Raw genomic sequence first — 21,941 nt, 5'->3', positions numbered from 1 at the left:
CATCTATGATTTTTATTATTTTAATAAATGTGTGTGAAAATTAATCAAGTTCTGTTTAAAGTTGGTCACTGTCAATCTGCTACTCTAAGTGTGCAAGTGGCATTTCTATCGTCTGACCTAATGGCAGAAGATAAACATGCCACGATAAGACCACGAGACATATTGCTGACACTCGCCTACTTCGTTAGAGCGACAAGTCAAATAATCTGATGGTGTGTGTACCAAAGGTCTTACAGTATGCACACCACAATAACCAATTTGTTTCTTATATCCTCTCTACTTCTGCCATTAACTTTTTTACTCCCAAATAGAAAATCTCTTATATTAACCCACGGTTCAGGGTGACTTTCCTGAAACCTAATCCTTTTCCTAGACCTCTCCAGTCCTCTTCCATCATCCCTCTTCCTTCTCCTTCAACCCTGCTGGCTGAAGAAGGAGCCATGGGCTCTGAAAGCAAGCCTAATTGTAACTTTCTTTCATGTGTATGTTTTGCTGCTGCTAGATTTTTTAATTTATTCAATTAAACTATTTTGTCAAAAATTGATTATTTTCGTTGTTATTTGGCCCATGTGGCCATCATTCCTTCTTACGTAACCCTCTTATCAGTCTTTGACGTCGTCTGTCTTGTTCAAACTGTCATCTGTTTTCTACCTTCTGTGCTAATCCGTTCGTTTATCTGTATCACCATATTAACCAACACTTTGCACTTACATCTTTTCTACTATGTAGATGGGTCCATTTTTATTAACATATAACAATTCTGAAACTTCCTGGCAGATTAAAACTGTGTGCCCGACCCAGACTCGAACTCGGGACCTTTCGCGGGCAAGTGCTCTACCAACTGAGCTACCGAAGCATGACTCACGTCCGGTACTCACAGCTTTACTTCTGCCAGTACCTCGTCTCCTACCTTCCGAGTTCGAGTCTCAGTCGGGCACACAGTTTTAATCTGCCAGGAAGTTTCATATCAGCGCACACTCCGCTGCAGAGTGAAAATCTCATTCTGGATATAACAATTCTGTTGTTGTTTACAAATTCCCATAGCTATTTTCTTTCCCACCCTCCACTTATATTGTTTATGCATAATTCTTTCACATTTTATTCATTTGTTTTTTGCCAAACCGCTCTCATTGGCTTCTTTAAAATTTTGTCTGCTTTCATGACTTTCCCAATCCATTTTTTTTCCCTGCCATTTTTTCGCATCATGTAGATCACCCACTCATTACTTCTTATTAACCATTGTGTATTCTCATGATTTTCGTATGAATTTTTCTGATTTTTCCAAATTTTTCCTTGCTTTTCTACCAGTTTTCTATCTTTTAGCCACTCTCTACTTATGTTTTGCCACTCCCATGATTTATAACTCTCCAAACTGTCCTCTCTTGCCATGATGAATCCCATTTCATATTACATCCATTCTTTTTGAAAACATGCTTTTGCACTATCAAAACTAAGGTCCCACATTCTGTTTCTTGAAACCTGCTTGTCCCATAAGAGTTCCTCCGAAAGGACTAACACTGAAAGTCCCTGTTTCTGGACGTAATCCTACTTTACACTGGGCTCTTTTACAGTTTCAAATGCAGCAACATCTTGCTCTAACCCAGGTAATCTGTACCTACATGTCTCATCAGCTAATTTCTACATCTACATCTACATCAATACTCCGCAAGCCACCTGACAGTGTGTGGCGGAGGGTACCTTGAGTACCTCTATCGGTTCTCCCTTCTATTCCAGTCTCGTATTGTTCATGGAAAGAAGGATTGTCGGTATGCCTCTGTGTGGCTCTAATCACTCTGATTTTATCCTCATGGTCTCTTCGCAAGATATACATAGGAGGGAGCAATATACTGCTTGACTCCTCGGTGAAGGTATGTTCTCAAAACTTCAACAAAAGCCCGTACCGAGCTACTGAGTGTCTCTCCTGCAGAGTCTTCCACTGGAGTTTATCTACCATCTCTGTAACACTTTCGCTATTACTAAATGATCCTGTAACAAAGCGCGCTGCTCTCCGTTGGATCTTCTCTATCACTTGTATCAACCCTATCTGGTACGGATCCCACACTGCTGAGCAGTATTCAAGCAGTGGGTGAACAAGCATACTGTAACCTACTTCCTTTGTTTTCGGATTGCATTTCCTTAGGATTCTTCCAATGAATCTGTCTGGCATCTGCTTTACCGACGATCAATTTTATATGATCATTCCATTTTAAATCACTCCTAATGCGTACTCCCAGATAATTTATGGAATTAACTGCTTCCAGTTGCTGACCTGGTATATTGTAGCTAAATGATAAGGGATCTTTCTTCATATGTATTCGCAGCACATTACACTTGTCTACATTGAGATTCAATTGCCATTCCCTGCACCATGCGTCAATTCGCTGCAGATCCTCCCGCATTTCAGTACAATTTTCCATTGTTACAACCTCTAGATATACCACAGCTTCATCCGAAACAAGTCTCAGTGAACTTCCGATGTTATCCATAAGGTCATTTATGTATATTGTGAATTGCAACGGTCCTACGACACTCCCCTGTGGCACACCTGAAATCACTCTTACTTCGGAAGACCTCTCTCCATTGAGAATGACATGCTGTGTTCTGTTATCTAAGAACTCTTCAATCCTATCACACAATTGTTCTGATAGTCCATATGCTCTTACTTTGTTCATTAAACGACTGTGGGGAACTGTATCAAACCCCTCGAGGAAGTCAAGAAACATGGCATCTACCTGGGAACCTGTGTCTATGGCTCTCTGAGTCTTGTGGACGAATAGCACGAGCTGGTTTTCACATGATGGTCTTTTTCGAAACCCATGTGATTCGTACAGAGTAGATTTCTAGTCTCCAGAAAAGTCATTATACTCGAACATAATACATGTTCCAAAATTCTAGAACTGATAGACGTTAGAGATATAGGTCTGTAGTTCTGCACATCTGTTCGACGTCCCTTCTTGAAAACGGGGATGACCTGTCCCTTTCCAATCCTTTGGAACGTTACGCTGTTCTAGAGACCTACGGTACACCGCTGCAAGAAGGGGGGCAAGTTCCTTCGTGTACTCTGTGTAAAATCGAACTGCTATCCCATCAGGTATAGCGGCCTTTCCTCTTTTGAGCGATTTTAATTGTTTCTCTATACCTCTGTCGTCTATTTCGATATCAACCATTTTGTCATCTGTGCGACAATCTAGAGAAGGAACTACAGTGCAGTCTTCCTCTGTGAAACAGCTTTGGAAAAAGACATTTAGTATTTTGGTCTTTAGTCTGCCATCCTCTGTTTCAGTACCATTTTGGTCCCATAGTGTCTGGACATTTTGTTTTGATCCACCTACTGCTTTGACATAAGACCAAAATTTCTTAGTATTTTCTGGAAGTCAGTACATAGAACCTTACTTTCGAATTCATTGAACGCTTCTCGCATAGCCCTCCTCACACAACATTTCACTTTGCGTAGTTTTTGTTTGTCTGCGTGGCTTTGGCTATGTTTATGTTTGCTGTGAAGTTCCCTTTGCTTCTGCAGCAGTTTTCTAACTCGGTTGTTGTACCACGGTGGCTCTTTTCCATCTCTTATGATATTGCTAGGCACATACTCATCTAACGTATATTGTACTGTGGTTTTGAACTTTGTCCACTGATCCTCAACACTATCTGTACTTGAGACAAAACTTTTGTGTTGAGCCATCAGGTGCTCTGAAATCTGCTTTTTGTAGCTTTTGCTAAACAGAAAAATCATCCTACCTTTTTTAATATTTCTATTTATGGCTGAATTCATCGATGCAGTAACTGCTTTATGATCGCTGATTCCCTATTTCCACTCCACCAGACTTCTCTCCTTATACAAAATCATATCTGCCCCTCATATTTCCTTGGATGGTATCATCCGTCAAGCCAACTCCAAACTGTAGCAACATGCCAAGATTCACCTCAAGAAACTATCTTATCTTCTCCTAAACTACCTTAACAGTAATGTTTCCCTTCATGTCCCTCTGCAGCTTTCTAAACAGCCACACCATCATCCACCACTCCTCTCCTACAAACCGAGTGTGGCTAATCTCCTTAACATCCCACAGCCTTCACCACTGCCTCCCAGACCAAGAATAAGCCATAATCACAAGAACCAGTCACAATAGTACAGTGTCCTCAACCTCTCGTCTAAAGCACTCTCCCCTCCTGATTTATCTGTATTTTCTAAGGGTCTCACTTTCATCCCTAAACCTGCATTTGATCATGTTTTCCTTCACACATAATGTCAACTGGAAACATCACTTTGTAACCTAACCCCAAAACATTTCCAACACCAGATTTGAAATTCAGCCCTGCCCTGAACAGTTCCTACAATCCATAGTGCAAAGACTTCCCTCCTGTATCAAAGATACCAACAATTTCCTAGACTGTATGAAGTCTGTGCCTGTCTCACTACCACCACACACCTTGCTTGCCAGCATTGATGCCATCTCCCTCTATGCCAGCATCCCCCACATGCATGGTCTGTCTGCTGCTAAACATTTCCTTAGTCAATGCCCTCCTGATTCCAAACCTATGATATCCTTCCTGCTCATCTTAAGCAACTTTATACTTACCAACAACTACTTCACCTTTGAGGGGTAGACATACAGACAGATTAGGGGTATGGCCATAGGAACCAGGACGTGTTCGTCCTACGCCAACCTTTCAATGGATCGCTTGGAGGGGGCTTTCCTGGGATCCATAAGTCATCAGCCCCTGGTTTGGTTTAGATACATTGATGGCATCTTTACCATGTGGACTCATGGTGAGGCTGACCTGTTAAAATTCCTGGAATCTATGAATACCTATCCCAGTTAAATTTCTCATGGGGACATTCCGAATCCCATGCCACTTTCCTTGATGCTCATCTTGTCCTTGCTGAAGGGCATCTACATACCTCTGTCCATATTAAATCTACTAACAAACAACAGTATTTACATTTTGACAGTTGCCATCCTTTCCATGTCATACGCTCCCTCCCATACAGCCTTGGCATTCGAGGCAAATGGATTTGTTTGGATGTGGACTCTTTACAGCAATACACCACCATTGTCACCTCAGCCTTCACTGGATGTAGTTACCCCACCAGCCTAATTCAAAAGCAGATTTCCTGACCATCACATTCAATCCCGGTGTTGCTAATCCCTCCAAAAAAACAACTTTGGAGCACACCACTGGTCGCTCAATATTATCCTGGGCTGCCATGTATTAATCAGCAACTTCAACAAGACCATGACTTCCTAAAATCATACCCTGAAATGAGATTCATTCTGTCTGAGATTTTACCCACTGCACCTAGAATGGCTTTCCGTCACACTCCCAGTCTCCGCAGTATTCTTGTCAGATCTGTGCTCCTTCTGCACCCATCTACCTGCCCTATGGTGCCTACCCTGTGACCATCTCCGCTGCAAAATTTGCCCTATGCATCCTCGTGCTGCCCCCTATACCAACCCTGTAACTGGCAAAATATATTCTATGGAAGGCAGAGCCGCCTGTGAAATTACACTTAATATACCAGTTGTTACGTAAACACTGTTTTATGTTTTATGCCAGCATGGCTACCACCAGATTATCAGTTAGGATGAATGAGCATAAGCAGAGGGTGTATACTGGCAACACGCAATATCCTGTTGCAGAGCATGGTCTACTACATGACAATCGTGACCTCGGAGCCTGTTTTACCACATATACCATCTAGATTCTTTCCCCAGATGCCAATTTCTCAGAACCCCGTAGGTGGGAACTAGTGCTACAACATGTCCTTGGTTCTTGTCACCCACCTGGCCTTAATTTACATTAATTTCTTCAGTCTCAATATTTCTTCACAGTAACTATTCTCTTCTTCACTCCATTTTAGTTTTCTATATCTTTAATTGTCATACCCGTCTATTTTTCACTCCCCCTCCTGCCCTGTTACCTCCCACCTCTGTTAGGTACAACTCACTTAGCCTTTCACTCTTATTAACTCATGCATGATGTTTAAGTCATAATCTGTCTTGCATAATACCCTGTCTTCCACCTTTATGCTCTCAGGTTTTCAAATCTTGCCCAATAGAATATCCAAACAATCAGTCTTATCTTCTTATTCCGTCCAGTAAGTCTCACCTAAATCGCAGTTCTGGTTGACTTTCCTGATATCGACCTCTTTTCCTAGACCTGTTCAGTCCTTTTCCTTCACCCCTCTTCCTTCCCCTTCAGCCCTTCTGCCTGAAGGAGGAGCCAAAGACTCCAGAAACTTGCCTAATTGTAACTTTCTTTTATGTGTGTGTTCAGCCACTGCTTGGTGAATAGATTTTTAATCTATATAATTAAATTATTTTGTCAAAAATTGATTGTTTTTGTTGTTATACTACCTATAGTTTGTCAGATTCTAATCTAAATCTCTCAACATCACCTGACTTAATTCGGATGCATTCCATTACCCTTTCTGATATCAATCTTGAATCTCTCTATCCATTCCGTGCAACTGCTCTTCCAAGTACTTTTCTATTTCTGCCAGAATAACAGTGTCCTCACCGAATCTCAGAGTTTTTATTTTTCCTCAAAGAACTTCAATTTCATCTTGGCTGCTATAATGTGGCCACGATGCTGTTAACAATAGCTTACCTGCATTCGAATTTTGTTATTCATTGTTAGACCTATCTTGCTCTACCCCAATTTGATTTTCAACCTAGTCATTCCACTTTTTAAATTCTCTGGCCATCCTACACATTTAAGGGATCGAAGATTTCATGCTCCAACCCGCAGAATTCCAGTTCTATTTTTGTAGTTATGACGTTCCTATGAGTAGTCCCCACCCAGAGATTCAAACAGGTGATTATCTTAACTCCAGAATATATTACCCAAGATGATACAATTATCGTTAACACAGTAAAGCTGCATGCTCTTGAGGAAAAAAAAGAAGTCTGTGATTTCATCTTGCCTTCAGCCATTCGCAGTACCAGTACAGGAAGGCCATTTGACCCATGTTACAAGATTAGATCAGTCACCCAAATGGTTGCCCCTGCAGCTGCTGGAAATGGTGCTACTCCTCTTTGTGAAGCTCTAGTTATTCTGGCCTTTCCAAAGATACTCTTCCATTCTGGTTGCACCTACTATACAGTTATCTGTGTCTGTGTGGCATCCAAGCCACTCTCAGCAAGGTCCATAGGTTATGGAGGGCTGATGATGATGAGGTCCCATACTCCGAGGAGCGTAGGGGACGACGAGGGAAACCCGCACCGTCTACTAGGCAAAGTCCTAGCAGAGGTGGTTTGCCATTGCCTTCCTCCGACCGTAATGGAGATGAATGATGATGATTAAGACGACACAACACCCAGTCATCTTGAGGCAGGGAAAATCCCTTACCCTGCTGGGAATCGAACCCAGGACCCTGTGCATGGTAAGCGAGAATGCTACTGCAAGAACATGAGCTGCAGACATGGGGAACTATAGAGTGTAATGGCAGCAACAGAAGATGTAAGAAATATACATTTGGCTAGTGTTGTTACGCTAGACTGCTCGAAATGAAGACTGCTGGGATGCTTGCAAGTACCGCACACAGCTGATGGCAGGGTTGTTCATTGGACTCTGTCCTACAAAATGTCCATTCACCAACGAAGAGCGCCGAATGTTGCACCTTAATTTTGTTTGTGTGTAATATGGAGTTTAGTACCACGGTTGTCATTTTATGTGTGATAAATATGAAAATATTGTGTTATAGGTTGGAATTCGATTGATTAGCGAAAGCCTTCACCCTGGCCTATTCGGGATACTGATTGTCACTGTTTGTTCCAGATAAATCCACAGCACACGATACCGACTATCGACGACAATGGTTTCGTCCTGTGGGACAGGTAAGGCTATGCTATTGATATTAATGGACTTCAATTCATCCTCAGCAACATCAGTTTGGTTGACAGCATTGTGTTTATTCGCAGCCATGCAATTGCCACGTACTTCGTGTCGCAGTATGGGAAGGATGACTCCTTATATCCGAAGGAGCCAAAGAAGAGGGCAATAGTCGATCAGAGAATTTACTTTGAGGCAGGGACCCTTTTCCCTCGCATGAGGGCAATTGTCGTAAGTATCCTGCTTCCATTGATGTTTGAAAGTTTCTTGGTGTGTACATTGTTCCCTGAAATGTACAGCCGAGTACCTGATGTCAGTATTTCCTGTCACAATATTTTGGCAGCAAAGTCTCCACGCCAAAATATCGTGACGAGACCTAATGACACCCAGCAGCCCATCTGAAATGTCATGGGCCATTCTGATTCTTGTTTACTGTGGTCTCTTTTTCTAATACCTGAAAAGTTGACATATTTATATGTATTGTTTAGTTTGTAGTTAAACAATTTTTACAGACGTATTAAGAAGACACTGACACAACTAACAAGGTGACATTCTCTAATTTAATAGAATGAGTGACAGTTCATATTTGCTAATAATGGTTTGTATTGGAAGTCAGTGTTATTGAAATAAGCCACTGAAAATAGTGTTTGAAGATGGTCGCATATTATTTGGACGGATTTTATGATGTATGAGGTGCAGGCCATAGGATTTCTCACTTGATTACCATGCTGATAATACTGTCAGTCATCTGTTATAGTTAATTAAATAAACTGTTAGAAACACTATTCCATTCCATCTCTTGCACTCTCCTATTACTGTTATTATTTCTGACGCCTGTGTGAGTAACAAAAATTGCAGCCTCCACTTATTGCTGGTGCATTAATGCACATCACTCAATGACATCCATATGATGTATATTCAAAAAATATTGGAGATTTTTGATTTTTGGAAAGAATTTTGTCTCTTTGTGTGATTGAATGCTACCCACTTTGAAACTGAACCCATTAGGTATTACACATTTGTACCAAGACTTTTTCAAAACCCGAAACACTTATGGAACTCTTTCTCTCAGCGATATGTTTTTAATCACATCTACGTTCGCAAAATGAAGGCACTTATCATCAAATCAACTGTCACACTTTATTATTATTGCTCAAATATCTTGAAATGACCAATGGGAACAACATACTACTAGGAAAAAATAACTTCAAGTTTTCCTTCAACTGTTTATACATGTGTAATGTGCCTTGTATACCATAACCATCCTTAAATATTCAGTTTATTTTTACATTTAATTCAGTAAATAATCTAGCCTGGCGCTACACAAAATCATTACATCATTTAGCTACAGGGTTGGACTAAAATGTGGAAACATGCAAGAAATGCATGCCTGAATATACATGCAGATGCTAGCCAAGACGGCAGGTTGCTTTGTTGTATTTGACCTGGAATGGCACTTGTGCAGTGTCTTTTCACTGAAAGTGTCAGTCGTGGTCAGAACAGAGTTCTGTATAGTTGTGAGCTCATTATGTTGGAAGTACGTGAACTCAAAGGTGGCCAAATTTTTGGTCCTTGTATGGTGGGTATCCCAAGAGTCTGGTTTTTCAAGAGGCGCCATTCCAGGATTTATACGACATGCAGAAAAAGCGGCAGAACTTCATCTGCTAAGTCATAACCAAATAAAAGTGTGTATTGAGTAATCATGATGGACGGTCATTGAAGAGAATTGTGACGAAGAATAAGAGGATAACAGATACAAAAGTCACTGCAGAACTGAATATTGCACTCATGAACCCTGTCAGCATTAAGACAACATGAAGAGGTCACACTATTGTCACCATGCATGAGGCTAATGTTAGACACTTCTTTCCCTAGCGTTTCAGACTACTGTGTGGCGGGCTATTACTCTTACAACAACAGTTTCCAAGATGATTAATACAATGTTAATCCCCCACTTGTAATAATTCTGTCACTTAGACACTTTTCTTAACACCTTCCTAGCTTTATTACTTTGTAAAGAAAATAAAACAGTCATATGAATGGCTAACATAGTCAGAGGTTGCAAGGAGGCTGGGTCATCGTTACAGTCATCAATACTGTCACCGATAATACTGCAAACAACCGAGTGTGAGCTGGTACATTATCAAGCTGAAAAAGCCACAAATCCGGCCTTTTTTCCCCCAAATTCATTCATGCAAATGCCATTGAAAATACTGATAGAGTTTGTGGCAAGGACACACGGTGCTCTATGCCATTGAAATTGAAGAGCACAGTGCCAATAAACTTCACATTTGACAGCACTTCTTGGGCATTTTTTGGTCTTGTGGATGGGGACGATTGAGCCTTAGTGTCAATGTCTTATCTGTAAACCTATGTTTCATGAGTTCTGCATATTTTTTGACTTTGTCTAATCATTCCTGATTGACTTCCATTTACTGCTTTGTATTTTTGAAACTGAAAAATTTTGGAAAATTTTGCTATTACACACTTCACACCAAAATCAGAAAAAATTCATAGCATGAGCCAAATATTACATTCGATTCATGTTGAGGGATTTGGGTGACCAATTCATTTGCTGTAATTGTTCAGAATGTTCTTCAAACCAATCATGAATAATTATGGCCTTGTGACATGGCACATTGTCATCCCTAAAAATTCCGTAACTGAACGGCAACAAATGGTCTCCAAGTAGCTGAACATAATCTTTTCCAGTCAGTGATCAGTTCAGTTGGACCAGCGGACCGAATCAGTTCCATGTAAACACAACCCTCACCATTATGGAGTCACCACCAGCATGCACAGTGTCTTGTTGACTTGGATCCATGGCTTCGTGGGGTCTGTGCCACATTCTAATCCTACCATCAGCAACTGAAGTCGGGACTCATGTGACCAGTGCATGGTTTTCCACTCGTCTAAGGCCAACCGGGGTACTGTCACGAGCTCCCGAGAGGCGCTGCAGGCCGTGCTGTTGGCAAAGGCACTGGCATCTGTCGTCTGCTCTCATAGCCCATTAACGCCAAACTTCACTGCATGTTTGTCATACATCCCACATTGGCTTCTGCTGTTGTTTCATGCAGTGATGATTGTCTGTTAGCACTGACAACTCTATGCAAACACCAGTGCTCTCTGTTGTTACGTGAAGGCTGTTGGCCACTGTGTTGTCTGTGGTGAGAGGTAATGCCAGAAATTTGGTATTATCGGCGCACTCTTGACACTGTGGCTCTAGAAATATTAAAGTCTCTTAATATTACCGAAATGGAATGTCCCATGCATGTAGCTCCAAGCTTTCAAAGTGTGTTAATTCCCATCACATGACCATTATCATGTCAGAAACCTTTTCATGTGAATTACCTTAATACAAAATGACAGCTCCGTCAATGTACCGCCCTTTGATTCGTAGTGTACGCGATACACCTATTCAAATGAAGCAAATCGGTGGCCACGAATGATGAATGTCTTTCCTCAGGAAAATCGGGTGGGGAGAGATTGGGACTATATACAATATGTGTAAGAGCCTCCCAGTGAAACTTGTGTAGTGTAGTCGAAACAGCCTTGGCATCATGTGGGCTCACATGGGAATCCCTTATACATCCTCCATAGAGTCTCGAATTCTCCCCACACGATTTCGATATTTGTGGACCCCTGGAGAAAGTCATTCATGGCCGTCGATTTGCTTCCTGTGAAGAAGTGTACATCTGGGTGCAGTCACAATGGATCTATAGCCAATCACACACTTTCCATGAAGGTACTGACCGCCTCGTGGGATAAATGTTTTAACATTTATGGCGATTACTTTTGGCGATTACTTTAGAAGTAATAAACAATTGACTTACTTTTTTCCATCTATCTCATTTTCATTTTACTGTCCTTTATATTATGGGTTCTTCGAATTTCTTATCGAAAGAACTATGATTTTGTTCACAATTTTGCCGAGTTTTTTGTCGGAGTGTTTAGTAAAAAATGGATGATATGGCCATGAGTCGATGACTGTGCTTTCTCTTTTACAGTTTCCTGTGATCTTTCTGGGCAACAAGAGTGTGGAAGCATCAGTCAAAGCAGCAGCGTATGAGGCCATTGGGTTCCTGGAGAAGTTCCTGGAAGCGACACACTGGGTGGCTGGTGACCACCTCACCATAGCAGACGTGGTGTGCGCTGTCACAGCCATCAGCATGCAGGTTGGTGCCTCTCATTGCCTTGCACTATTCTATTTATCAGTGTATTGTGTGCGTGTTAAATCTTTCCTCTAGAATCTATAGACTGGTTACAAATACAGTTTCACTGTAGCATTTCGTAAACATGTCATCCACATCCAGATTACTGGACATCAAAATTACATCACGAAGAGCGCAGCAAATAACAAAGTTTTACTTGTGTATAGAGGGTGGAAATTGTTTTAACAGACAAATTCTGGGAAGTTCCATGGGAAATTAAAACAAATATTTTTCTCTAATGTGATAATTTCAAATTCAAATGGCTCCAAGCACTATGGGACTTATCATCTGAGGTCATCAGTCCACTAGGCTTAGAACTACTTAAACCTAACTAAGCTAAGGCCATCACACAAATCCATGCCCGAGGCAGGATTCAAACCTGCAACCATAGCAACAGCGTGGTTCTGGACTGAAGTGCCTAGAACCGCTCGGCCACAGTGGCTGGCTGTGATGATTTCCTGTGAGCATTATTTAATCCGGCAGAAGATGTACTCACTGTTTAGTTGTAATGACTGATTTGTTCTTCTAACAGTTCCTATTGCACCGGAAGAGGGCATACTTTGCTCTTCAGTTGTAGTAGCTGTTTCACATTTGCGTTTAGTTGGACGTATTGACCCAGCACAGTACTTGTTTACTAATGGAGCGATACACCTGTAGAGAACACACTAATGTAGTTGGTGATTACTGCATCGTGAAGGTGTTTTCTAGAGCAAGCAATATATTTGACCTCTAGGGCGCTAGTTGTGTTGGGCCATTGAGATTTTACAGGGCATAGAGTACAGCCTTCCTCAACTCATTGATTCCGTATTCAGATGACAATCGTGTTATCAGGACCAGTGTAAGTGACAATTTCGTGAAATAATGAACCTTAATATCGATAGGCCGTGCTCTAGCTCTTGTTAAATTCTGACACTTGCCGGTAGGCTGTTTTCCTTCTTGTACAAGGCAGAAGAGATAGATATCATTCCATCAGAGTTTCTAAAATAATTGGGGGAAGTGGCAACAAAACAAATATTCGCATTGGTGTGTAGAATGTATGAGACTGGCGATATACCATCAGACTTGTGGAGAAACATCATTCACACAGTTCCAAAGACTGCAAGAGCCGACAAGTGTGAGAATTATCGTACAATCAGGTTAACAGCTCATGCGTCCAAGATGCTGACAATAATAATATACAGAAAAATGGAAATGAAAATTGCGGATGAGTTAGATGACAACCTGTTTGGCTTTAGTAAAGGTAACAGCACCAAAAAGGCAATTCTGACGTTGTGGTTGATAATGGAAGCACGCGTAAGGAAAAATCAAGACACATTCATTGGATTTGTAGACCTGGACAAAAATATTCGACAATGCAAAATGGGACAAGGTGTTCAAAATTCTGAGGAAAGTAGGGGTAAGCTGTAGGGAAAGATGGATAATATATAATATCTACAAGAACCAAGAGGGAACAATAAGACTGGAAGACCAAGAGCGAAATCCTCGGATTAAAAAGGGTGTAAGACAGGAGTGTAGTCTTTCGTCCCTACTGTTCAATCAATACATAGAAGAAGCAATGATGAAAATTAAAAAAAAATAAAAATAAAAAAAAGGTTTAAGAGTGGAATTAAAATTAAAGGTGAAACGCTATCAATGATCAGATTCTCTGATGACATTGGTGTCATCAGTGTATGTCAAGAATAACAGGATCTGCTGAATATTATGAACACTCTAAAGGGCACAGAATATGGGTCAAGAATAAATCAAATAAAGATTAAAGTAATGAGAATTAACAGAAATGAGAACAACAAGAAACTTGACATCAGAACTGGTGACCACAAAATAGATGAAGTTAAGAAATTCTGCTACCAACACAGCAACATAATCCATGATGGAGCGAGGAGGACATAAAAAGTAGACTAGCACTGACAAAGAGAAGTGTACTAGTATCAAACGTAGACCTTAATTTGGGGAAGAAATTTCTGAGGAGGAATGGTTGGAGCACAGCATTGTATGGTAGTGAAACATGAACTGTGGGAAAACTGGAAAGGATGAGAAGCGAAGCATTTGAGATGTGGTGCCACAGAAGAATGTTGAAGATCGGGTACACTGTTAAGGTAAGGAATGAGGTGGTTCTCTGGAGAAGTGGCAAGGAAAGGAATGTATAGAAAATGCTGAAAAAAAGAAGGGACAGGGTGGTAGGACATCTGTTAAGATGTTACGGAGAAACTTCCATGGTACTAAAGGGAGCTGTAGAGGCTAAAAACTGTACAGAAAGACATAGATTGGAATACATCCAGCGCATAATAGAAGACATAGCTTGCAAGAACTACTTTGATATGAAGTGGTTAACGTAGGAGAGGAATTCGTTGCTTTTTGATGGGTTTCATCAAAACACCCAGAAGACTGATGACATAATGAAAAGAAGCACCACATGATCCCCTCACTTACTACCAAGATTCTGTTGTGATTAATGAATGAGAACTCCATTTTCTTATATACAGAATGTAGACTGTGTTAATCTGTTTACTGTGTACAGGGACTGTGAAATGCTTTTTTGCATAGGCATACATGTAGTACACTTCATGCCAGTTTGACATTTGTTGAATGCCACATTCTTGAAGAATGTCTACATGTACTACACATTATGATGAAGTTACTACATAAAAATTAAACATTATTAAGCTGAAAATTTTTTCTGTACATTAGTCTCACCTTGTTTTATGGGTATTTATCTATCTAAATGTTTCATCTGTTGTGTTTCCCTTATATGTTAAAAGACTCTAACATTTCATTAATTTTTTTGGATAGAAATGTGTAATAAATGAGTGCATTAGCTATGCCATCAGACTTACAAATGCCAAAATAGTGGACTCACTGCTCAGGAATACTTGCTTTCACAATAAAAAAACCATTTGTCAAATGCAATTCCTGTTTATTCAGAGTAATTATGCCTAGCAGCCACAGTATACCACAGCATAATCCACGCCACATTTAGAAGTCAATAGATAGCTTAACTTCTGTTATCAACACACAGACACGCGCACACACACACACACACACACACACACACACAAACACAAAATCAGATTTTCAATAAATTCATAGCTACATACAGCTGTAATGAAAATCATTGCTACCTCTAATTCCTTAATTGTGAGCTTGAGCTGGGAGACACATAATTTCAAATTTTTTAAAAATTCTTGAGAAATAATAGCATTAAATAAAATCACCTTCTATTGTGAGTGATAGCTGTTATTGTACTGCACCCTATTTACTTGATTTTTGTTCAGTAGTTCATCACGTTTTCCCATTACAGAAGATCATCTAATGCAGTCATAGACGCTTTGTGTAAGATGTATGGAACGCTACAGTACCATATTTATAGCAATATATTTCTATGCTTTTGCTGTTATATCTTGAAAATTCATTCACGTTGTGTTTTTCTAGGTTATCACTTTCCAATTGTCTTTAAATTATGTTTCCTTTTCTTCTGCTGTCACAAAGACCTTTTCATATACATAATCTTGCGAACTACACTGGCTCTGCTGTTGACAAGTGGTGTAGTAAATCATTTATGAATATAAAAAAAAAACAAAAGGTGTTATATAAAGCCTCAAGTAACTCCGTAAGTAACTTTCCTATACCTGAAAAGTAACTTTTATTTCTAAGATGTGTGTCTATCATCCATTGCCTTCCAAAAAGATATAGCTGAAACCACATCATATTCCATATACAATATTTCCAGCAGCTCAATCAAAATATTTCTTGCTCACTTCTTTGTAGGAGTAAAAACACCACTTATGTTTAGGTTGACTGTTGTTGTTATGGTGGCGGCAGCGGCGGCGGCGGCGGCGGTGGTGGTGGTGGTATTGGTGGTGTTCCATCTAAAGATTGGTTTGATGGAGCATTCCATGCTACTCTATCCTGTGCAAGCCCCACTGATCTAAGAATAATTATTGCAATCTCACTCATTTGAACCTGGTTAGTCTACCAGCCTCTGACTCTCCCTCTGTATTTTTTATTCCCCTGCATACTTCCCTCCAGTACTAAACTGATAATTCCTTGATGTTTCGGAATGTCTCCTATCAAGATGTGAATTGTCAGTCTACACTACAGTGTAGACTGACAATTCACCAGTAATGTTATACAGTGAAACTTTTTGTAACATATTGGATTCGTCATGATCCTTTCCCATATCTTAAGGACTAACATACCTAATTAACTCAGGCAAGCACAATAAAGGACAAGAGGAAATTTGTTGATAAAGATGTCAGAAAGTTGCAGAAAAATGTTACGTATAATCACACAATCAAGTGCATGCCTAGAATGGAAGCAAAGAATGATGATGAACAGTTCATGTTGATTTTGTGGTGGATGATGAATTAGTTTTCAGATTTCATGGCAAATGACTGCGGGTGCAGTTGCAGCTAGTCTCTATGCATTGTGTTATGGCTTTCTTCAAACTAATACTGAAATGTTACATCCATTTTGTTGGGTGGGGCAAACTGAGAGTTTGGTTTGAGAAGATTTTTTTCAGGATTTCATTCTTGGTGTCCAAAACATAATTGAAATAGTTCTCCAACAGGACAATAAAAAATATAAAAATGCTAAGCATTGTTATAGTGTAGCATTGGAACTAAGGACAATGATTTTGGTCAAATACCAGTAAGTGACCTTTGGAGTGATGTATTACCATAGTTTCCTTCATAATGGGAAAGGCAGACGGTGAGTGCAGTTTATTAGGACTCCACAGGTTTTGCACTTTTATAGAAGAATAAACCCACAAAAGACTTGTATTGCCAATCACTGAGTATAGGTAACAACTTCTGGATCATCTATGAATGCAGAAACTTAAAAATATCTGAGAATTCCATAATTCATCTTTGGTGTGCTTTTTAATGACTGTAACTTTTATCTAACAGTGCCCATTAACATCATTTGGAAATCAATCAGTAATTATTTGTTTCCAGGCGATTGGGTTGGATTTCAGTGGCTACCCGAAGACACAAGACTGGATAGAGCGTTGTAAGAAGATCCCAGGATTCCAGGAGGCCAATGAAGAAGGTGTAAAGGCTTTTGGAGAGAAAGTCAGAAGCTCTCTGCCACCAAACCATCTGGCTCCGTAGGAGAACACTGAAAAGACTGTATAATAGATCAAGAATAATAAATCATTCTTTATTCAGTAGTGATACAGATCATTGTTTTCTGTCTTTCATTTATGAACTGTCTTAATTTACCTTGGTCATTGACCAAGAGTTGTTATTAATTTTGTTCCTTTATATAAAACTGGTGTCTTAATTGCCATATACATACACAGAAACATTGTTTCTAACACTTCCTTCATGTGTCAGTTAGGACATACAGTTTGAGAATCAGCCTGGGGCTAGGTTAATATTGGGCTTTCTTCTCTTAAAACAGCATTCTGAGCTTTATCATCATTTTGATGTCACTACTTTTAAGTTACTGACATACTAAAAATACACTACACCTGGAAAGATGATGTCTGATTACGGCATATGCCACCTGGGGATAGTATAAGTACTGATAATGGTTTTGATGTCATCTGCCAATGGATAACGTAGTAGCATAGCTACCAGGGCACCACCTTTTTGTACACTTTAATAGGGAATGCTTACAACTAGAAGGCTCAATGTGGTACATTCATATGAAGCAAGTAGGCAACCATACCATGGATATATTCTTACAACGAACTGAGTGAGTTTGAATGGAGCCAAATTGTGACCTTCCGAGTTGTGGGATAGTCCTTTTGCAGAATTGCCACATAAGTTGGACGTGCCGCATCAGTTGTGCAATGATGCTAGTATCACTGGTGTGGCATGCGGTGGCATTGTGGTATTTTACAAATCATTGGCAGGATGACAACAAAACCAATTACTTATTAGCGTAACATGAGGTCTCATTTAATCGCTGCTGCTCCTGGCTAAAGATAGTTATTCTGCTAAGGAAATCTCCACCTGTGATTGTGTAGCAATGTTGTCTGTCAAGCAGTGTAAGTTGCACTAAGTTCATGCACAAGAGTGATCTCATACAATTTACTGAACTGTTATTCAAGGTGGCAACACTTTTCCTTAAGCAAAATGAACCGTTTTTACACACAATGTCACATGTGCACAACACTAATGTATTCTTTCCTGTCAAAAATATTTCATAAAATTTTTTACAAAATAATCATGGTCCATACTTTAGCAGAGAACAATTTTATTGAGTAAGGTGCTGTTTGCACAACATTTAAAGATTATTCACAACCTAAGTCGAATTTATTATTTCTGAGTGGGTTCTGGGCCACCAATACACAATTATTATCATAAAAATTGACCATCAAGATTTGAGTATGTTTAAAACTTTGATTTAAATCTGCCACTGAAATATTTCACTAAGATGGCACCTAACATAAGACAACCACTTATGGAATCTGGTTCAGGTATTGTTTTACTATCAACAAATAATATATATTAAATCTTTTGTGTACCTTTAGTTTATGCATTAACATTTAAAAATGTTTCTCAAATTTAATCACTTATTATTCAGCATTTACCAATAATTTGCCCTGTAGATCAATAGCGTAATGGCTGCACTCCTTTGTAGCTGATCAGAAAACTTAACATTTATATATGACGAAACTCGCAATGAAATAAGACTCCAACAAAGTAGATTCTTGTCAATGACACATAAAAACTATTTTTAAAATATTAAATTAGCAACAAAATACAGTTTTTACCAACCTCAGTACTACAAGACATCAATCACGTCCAATCGTTACAACAGTTCAAACAAGGAGGATTATTCTAGAAGAATCATAGATAACGAAAGATGGAGATTTTCGCTATGTTTTTTCCATAGATTTTCTGAGACAAAGGTTTTCACAGAATATTAAATTATGTTACTGAAAATAATTATTTACTATTTTAGTAATGGTGAAGTACTTTTTTTTATTAAATCATGAGAATGTTCACTCAGATTTCACACACAATGATGTCATATTTTCTGATAAATATATGCGTGGATATTACACCACTGGGATCATTGTACTGGAATTGCAGCAGTGGCAGATTGTACATCTACCACAGCACAGATAAGAGACATTGTGAGCCCACATGCGTCAACAAGAACTGTTGCAAACTAGTTATTAGCAGTGGAACTATGGGTATGTACACCCACTCCCGCCACAGCATCAAGGTGCATGGCTTGACTGGTTCCTTCAGACTATAACATGGAAGATGAAATGGTGCACCATGGTCTTCAGAGGTGAATGCAGATTCTTTTGCACAGAAGTGATGGTCGTTTGCAGGTGCGTACTCGTAGACCTGGTGAGAACTGTGTCATACGGTGCATTTTCCCAAGACACATTAGCCTAACCAAAGGAGTGCGATAACCTACAACTCTCGCTCACCTTTTGTGTTTCTGGAGGGGACCCTAACCAGCACTTGGTACATTGTTAGATCCGTTCTTTTGCCCTTCTTGCAACAGGTTAGTGATGTGTTGTTCCATTAGGATAATGCTTGCCCGCACACTGCCTGTGAAACTCAACGTGGTCTGAAAGATGTGCATTAATTTCCGTGGGTAGCTCTATCTCTGGATTTGTCTCCAGTTGAACATGTGTGGGATATGATGGGATGAGAAGTGACTCCTGTGACTTGTCGGGCAACACCTCTTACAGAAGTACATGAACAGATCGAGCATGAATGGCGTAACGTATCCCAGGACATTATTTATCTTCTGTACAGTCAGCTGGATGCCTGAGTCAGTGCCTGCATTGTTGCCCATGGCAGTTATACCATGTACTAATAAGGGAGTTTCAGCATGGATCGATACCTGGTACCTCAGAGCCACTTCTGCTATTGATCTTTTAAATGCAATCATTTCATATACTCCATATGCATTGTTGCAAACACAAATCTTGAGCGGATTGGAAACCTCTAAATATGCATATTAATTTCTTTCTCCGTTCCAAAACTGGCAACTATGTTTGATCTAGTTTCTATAGAAATTAAAGACAATCTACATCTGCATCTACATCATACTCTGCAAGCTACCCAATGGTGTGTGGCAGAGGGTACTTTCGGTAGCACTATCTGAGCCCTCCAACACTGTTCCACTCGCGAATAGTACGTGGGAAGAATGATTGTTGGTAAGCCTCTGTATTGGCTCTCATTTCTCTGATTTTCTCCCCATGGTCAATACGTGAGATGTATGTGAGGGGAAGTAATATGTTGTCCGACTCGTCCTGAAATGTGCTGTCCTGAAATGTGCTGTCTTGAAATTTCAATAATAAATCTCTGTCTTGCACAATGCCTGTCTTGTAATGCCTGCCAGTGGAGTTTGTTTAGCATGTTCGTAACGCTCTCTTGCCAACTAAACGATCCCATGATGAAACGTGCCGCTCTTTGTTGAATCTTCTCTATCTCCTCTATCAGTCCTACCTGATAGGGGTCCCAGACATTAATGTGTCAAGTGTTGTGAGCCATGATACTCAGAAATTATTTTGTTGCACACACATGTTCATGTTACCCCATTTGACAATCCACTTGCTGAAAGACACATATAGCCGTCCAAAACATAGTATAATTTGCTTGTCTTTCAACTTCATTTCTTCATATGGAGTTTGGTTTCCAATGAAAATTCATACAAGTATTGAGTTACAATGATATACATAACATAATAACTTATAACTATGGCTGACATTGCATCCACCGCTTATACTACGAGCATAAATTTCTTAAGTTTTGAAAATCATATAATCAACTGGGTTCTGTTACTGCAGTTTGTTTTTAGCTTCAACTTATCTTCATTCACATCACATATACAAATTAATTAAATGCACATTATCATGATACAATACAATCACATTATACATTTATACTTCATTTTATAGACACGCTATTATCATTTATGGGAGCTCATTTCTTCCTTAGATAGAGGAGGGAGAAAAACATTGGAATGAGGAATAAAACATTATTCATTGCTGGCCTAACTACACTTGGCGCCACCTCCTTTGTTTGGGAGGTAAGAAGGAAATTACACACCTACTGGTTCAAAGATTTATGAGGAAATGTTACTTGTGCAGTCATTGACTAGTCACCAAGGAACTTTTGTTTCATGGAAATAATGTGTACTGACTAATCATTCACATAGTATCATGTTGTTTCTTCATGTGCTAGTGCTATTTACTTCAATTCCCATGTAGCTTAGTGTGAAATGTGACGTTTTAACCATCGTAGACTTATCTTTCTCAAATACCTAGAAATGACATTATTCAAGCTTTATGTGACGTGATAAAAATTAATTGGTTTTTGTGACATCTCATTCTTAAATGTTTATGTGTACTCTGCAGCGAATAGGTAATGATAATTGTCATGGAGATATACTGTGACGATGCATGACCTTTGTATAAATATCCTTATAACTAAATTGCTTACTCGAGGTGTGGCTTGTTTCTTCATTTGGTATCTGCTACTCTCAATGCAATTCTCTTCTTCTGCACTGTGATGATGCACTGGTTGCTGAAAGAAAAAAATTTAAAACTAACTTAAAACTAATTGTATTACGTAGCTCGGTGTCCATTAATACATTTGGTCATTGCATATGTCCACATATATTTCCATACTTTGTTTAAATATGTAGACATTTATTTATTCTGTAACCCATTATGATCATTTACTCCGCAAAGAAAATATTTGACATTTTTTTTATGGTATTTCGTCATTTGCCCTTAGCTTCCAAGTTTCGTATAATTTTTCATAATGCTTCCTTTTGCTTGTAAAATATGTTGTATAAAGCTTAGTATGTAATTTAATCTCTGTGCACATATATCAATAGTTTCCTTAGTTCTTAGTAGTAGATGTATTTGTGTAGTATTTCCGTTTACTTTGTATTTAAGTTAAGTACTTGTAC

The 21,941-nt window shown here is 39.4% G+C and overlaps 1 protein-coding gene across 1 annotated transcript in view; it reads left to right on the top strand.

Moving 5' to 3' along the window:
* Positions 1-17,224, top strand: part of LOC124805332 (glutathione S-transferase D7-like) — a 60,473-nt gene extending 43,249 nt beyond the window's left edge. Inside the window, exons 3-6 of the mRNA XM_047265853.1 lie at positions 7,783-7,841; positions 7,926-8,067; positions 11,844-12,011; positions 17,000-17,224. Of these exons, the coding sequence (XP_047121809.1) occupies positions 7,783-7,841; positions 7,926-8,067; positions 11,844-12,011; positions 17,000-17,155 (525 nt within the window). The 3' untranslated portion in view covers positions 17,156-17,224. The remainder of the gene's footprint in view (positions 1-7,782; positions 7,842-7,925; positions 8,068-11,843; positions 12,012-16,999) is intronic.
* Positions 17,225-21,941: the final 4,717 nt, after the last annotated feature.

The sequence above is a fragment of the Schistocerca piceifrons genome, chromosome 7, assembly GCF_021461385.2.
Source record: "Schistocerca piceifrons isolate TAMUIC-IGC-003096 chromosome 7, iqSchPice1.1, whole genome shotgun sequence".
Lineage (NCBI taxonomy): Eukaryota > Metazoa > Arthropoda > Insecta > Orthoptera > Acrididae > Schistocerca > Schistocerca piceifrons.
Note: the sequence above shows the minus strand (reverse complement) of the source record. Positions and strands in the feature narration are given on the sequence as shown.